General features: G+C 62.5%; 1 protein-coding gene across 1 annotated transcript in view; it reads right to left on the bottom strand.

Annotated features, from left to right (window-relative positions):
- The window catches only part of SH2D7 (SH2 domain containing 7), an 8,824-nt gene that overhangs the window by 3,488 nt on the left and 1,370 nt on the right, over positions 1-3,966 (bottom strand). Inside the window, exons 2-4 of the mRNA XM_008687904.2 lie at positions 3,823-3,912; positions 892-1,057; positions 416-637 (exon numbers count right to left, since the gene is read on the bottom strand). Coding sequence (XP_008686126.2) covers positions 416-637; positions 892-1,057; positions 3,823-3,912 — 478 coding nt within the window. The remainder of the gene's footprint in view (positions 1-415; positions 638-891; positions 1,058-3,822; positions 3,913-3,966) is intronic.

Below are 3,966 nucleotides of genomic sequence, written 5' to 3'. Positions count from 1 at the left end.
CCCCCCCCCGCCCCCGTCAGACTAGACCGTCGCCCAAGGCTGTCATTGGGTGTTTATTCCACAAAGTGTGCTGGGTACCAGCTGTGTGTGCGAGACACTGTCCCGGTGCCAAGGAGCCGGGAGCTGGGGGGGAAAGACCAACTCACAGGCAACCCCCCCCCCATAGTTCAGAGGAATTTCAGGCATTTCTTACCCGTTTTCTCATTCAAGCCTCAGAGGAACTGTAGGAATGGTAAACTGAGGCACACGGCTAGGAAGGCCCAGCGAGGCTGGAGCACACCCAGCTGGCCAGAAGCAAGGCCCTGGGGTGGGTGAGCCCGCACCTCCGTGGGCCTGGTGCTCCCACCCCGCAGCCTGAGGCCGGACCCGTGGGCCTGGCGCACCCCCGACCCGAGGGGCTCAGAATGCTGCTCACCGCCAGCCATTCGTCCTCAGAGAAGCTGCCGGAACTGGCATCCAGGCTCTTCTTGGTGTGGAGGGGGGAGACCTGAGGCTTCGGGCAGGACCAGGGGCTGGCAGCCTCGTCCAGGACCTCCGTGGGGGACGCTGTGGCAGGTGGGTTTTCCAGGCCCAGACTGGTGTGGTGGAGGCCCAGGGTGACGGCATCATAGAGATCGCTGTCCTCCGGCTGGGGGCACTGGGGGCACAGTGGGTGTGCGGTCATGACCCCCCCGCTGACCTCCAGCGGCCTGCCAGTGACAGCCGGAGAGGGACCGACACATGCCCCCCAGGTCCCGGACCTCGGGAAGATGCTGCCTCAGTCTCCCCTTTTCAAACAGGGACCATGACCACGAACCGAGTGCCCCGGATGGCAGTCGTGTGCCCGGCGGCATACACCCCAGGCCCGGGCACCCTGCCTCACCCCCGCACCCTGGAGAAGGGGGTGCCTACCCGGGGGCAGGCAGCAGACAGGGTCTCCCCAAAGGGCTCAAACTGCACCTCCTGGTAATGGCGTACGAGGTCAGCCAGGGTGGTGTGGCTGTGGGTGTCGCCCGAGACCAGGTAGCGCCGGTCCTGCAGCTGGTTGATGACAAAGTGCCGACAGCGGTCGCTGCCCCTGCAGCACAAACCGGGGGGGCGGGCGCTGTGGGTGGTCCAGCCTCGGCCCAGCTGCCCCACGGGCTCCAGCACACACTGCCCGCACAGGCCTCCGTGTGTCCTCTGTCACGGGGCCTGCGGGCGGCTGTGCAGGTTGGGAGCCGGGGAGTGGCCCCGGGTCCCGGGGAAGTCCCTGAGCCTGCCCAGTGGGGTCAGGGAGGCCCCCAGCGGGGTCGCCAAATTTAGAAGGCACCACGGAACTCAGCAGCCAAAATAACAACAAGGCAATATCTTAGAAAATCAAAATCTATACCCAGAAGTCCATGATGAGCAAAATACTAAAATCTTAAACCAAAACAAGGTCCAGCGCTGACTTACTCAGCACCACGTGCCCTGCCCTAAACCCCTGGGGTTCCAGCCCCGCCCCCGGTCTGCCCTGGGGACTCCTGCCCTGCTGGGGTCCCGTCCTCCTGGACGGACCAGGGGCCTTTCTGCAGGGAAGCACCAAGCCCCCAGTGCTGCGCGGAGGGACGGATTCCCGCCTCCGCATGCGCCCCGTGCTCCCGTGGGGCCACGACCCAGAGCAGAGCAGAGCGCGGTTCCGCTGCGAAGACTCCCGCCTGCCGCCGTGCGTCTATGCTGCTGTCACACAGGGAACTCACTTCCTCCTCTCAACCCTGTGTCTGCGAGATTGACTCGTGTCCCAGCACAGGGAGCTCCCCGACCCCCACGGGTAGAAGCCACTGAAGCAAAACATCCACGATTTACCGCCGTCCCCCCCCCACCCCGTGGCTGGGCGTTTAGGTCGTTTCCAGGTTTGGGCTGCTAGAAATAAGCTGCCGTGGACCTTCGTGTACGCGTCTCTTGGCCAAGGTGCGAGCGCGTTTCTGTGGACACTATGCCCGGAGTGCACCGGGGCTCGGGGGTACGCCTCGGTCGAGCTCGCTAGATCCTGGCGAATGGCTCTCTGGAAGCGCTGCGATGCAGGACTGTTCCAGCTCCGCCACACCCTCGCCAGCTGTCCCGTGTCCTCCGTCTTCCCAATTCTCGCCACTCCTTCTGGGTGGCGTTTGTGTCCCCAACTACTTGTGCCGCCGCACGCCCACATATTGCTGCCCTTTGGACAGCTCCTTTTGTGAGGTGCCCGCTTGAGTCTTTCCCCCTTATTGACCGTGCTGTCTCCGTCTTAGTGGTTCGCGGGAGCTCTTCGGATGTGCTGGCCGGAGTCCCTTGTGAGAGCCGTGCACCACAGCACGTGACTTCTCCCGGAACTCTGGTTTGCCCTTTCATTCACTTACTGGTATCTTTTCATGAACAAAAAGTCTTCATTTTAAAGAAATCCGACGTATCCACCTTGTCTTTTATGGTTAGTAGGTTTGTGTCTTAAGAAATCTTGGTCTTTCTCGAGGTCTTGAAAATTTTTCCTGTTTTCTTTTAGAAATGTCCTGCTTCGTTTTCCTCGCTCGGGTCTATGACCCTTCTAGGTTAGTTCAGTTACGTGCGTGGTGTGAGGTGGCCATTGCTTTCCGTCTGGGTAGTCAGTTGCTCTCGCACCCCTTACTGCGAAGACTTGCCTTTCCCCAGAGAACTGCTGTGAAGCGGGTCAGCGCGTGGGGGGCTGCTCTGGACCCCACGGCGCTCCACGGGTCCGTGTACCCATCTCGTGCCTCTAAGCAGCTGTGTAAGTTGGCGTTCCCGCTCAGCCATGTCTGGAAGAAAGAGCTCTGACGCTAAAACGACACTTGGAAGCTGCTGAGCTCACGTGTTTCCAAGTGCTCAGCATGGTACCCGGCACGTAGAATAACAATCACCATCGTAATAGTGACCAACGTTTATTTGGTCCTTACGATGTTCCAGCCACTGTGCCAAGCGCCTTTCAATGTATAAACCCGGCCAACCCGGGTGTTCAGCAATCCTACGACGTTGGTACTACAATGTTCCCATCCTACAGATGAAGAGACAGAGGCACAGGGAAGCCCACGCTCAAGGTCACCGTTTGAGCTGGGGCGGTCTGAGCAGGTGATAACTTGGTGTCTGATATGAGGCCTCTGAGGTTTGCCCGGAGCCCTTGCCTCGCTTCCTGACGGGGAGGGGGCTTCTCCCTTCTTCCGCCGTCCCCGACCCAGCCTCCTCTCCAGCCCGGGCCTGATGTCCCATCTCGGCTTCATCCTGGCCGTCCTGCCCCCGTCCTGTACCGTAGCCTCATCATTTCACGGGTCCCCAGGGCCTCACGTCCAGGCTCTGTCTTCAGGCCCTCCGTGCACAGCCTGCCGGGAGGACCCTGACCCAACAGCCCTCCCGGTCTATAGACGTCGCCCCGCCCCCCCATGCAGGCACGCCTCCCCAGGAACCCGCTGCACCAGCCCCTCCCTCCAGAAGCTGGGGCCGTGTCCTGTGGCCAGCCCCTCCCTCCAGAAGCTGGGGCCGTGTCCTGTGGCCAGCCCCTCCCTCCAGAAGCTGGGGCCGTGTCCCGCCCCAGCGCCCTCCCTCCAGAAGCTGGGGCCCTGCCCGTGGCCAGCCCCTCCCTCCAGAAGCTGGGGCCGTGTCCTGTGGCCAGCCCCTCCCTCCAGAAGCTGGGGCCATATCCCACCCCAGCGCCCTCCCTCCAGAAGCTGGGGCCATGTCCCGTGGCCAGCGCTGCTCACGACCGAGTGCTGAGCCTGTGATGGATGAAGGCGGGGTGGGGCAGCCAGCGCCCAGGGAGAGCCAGGCAGTGGGGGCTGGGGGTCACCTGTCTCATCTGCGAGGCGGCTATGGGACCTCACAGACGGCTTCCTCTCCTACCTGTAGGACAAGATGTAGCTGGTGGCCCGGTCACTGAGGCGGATGAGGAAGGAGCCGAGAGCTTTGTCCCCAAGCAGCTGCTCCGTCTGCCTGGGCAGAGGACATGCAATTAACGGGGGGCCCGTGCCCGTGCGGCAGCAGGAG

This window comes from Ursus maritimus, unplaced genomic scaffold (assembly GCF_017311325.1).
Source record: "Ursus maritimus isolate PB19 unplaced genomic scaffold, ASM1731132v1 scaffold_27, whole genome shotgun sequence".
Lineage (NCBI taxonomy): Eukaryota > Metazoa > Chordata > Mammalia > Carnivora > Ursidae > Ursus > Ursus maritimus.
This window is presented reverse-complemented; position numbering and strand designations above follow the sequence as displayed.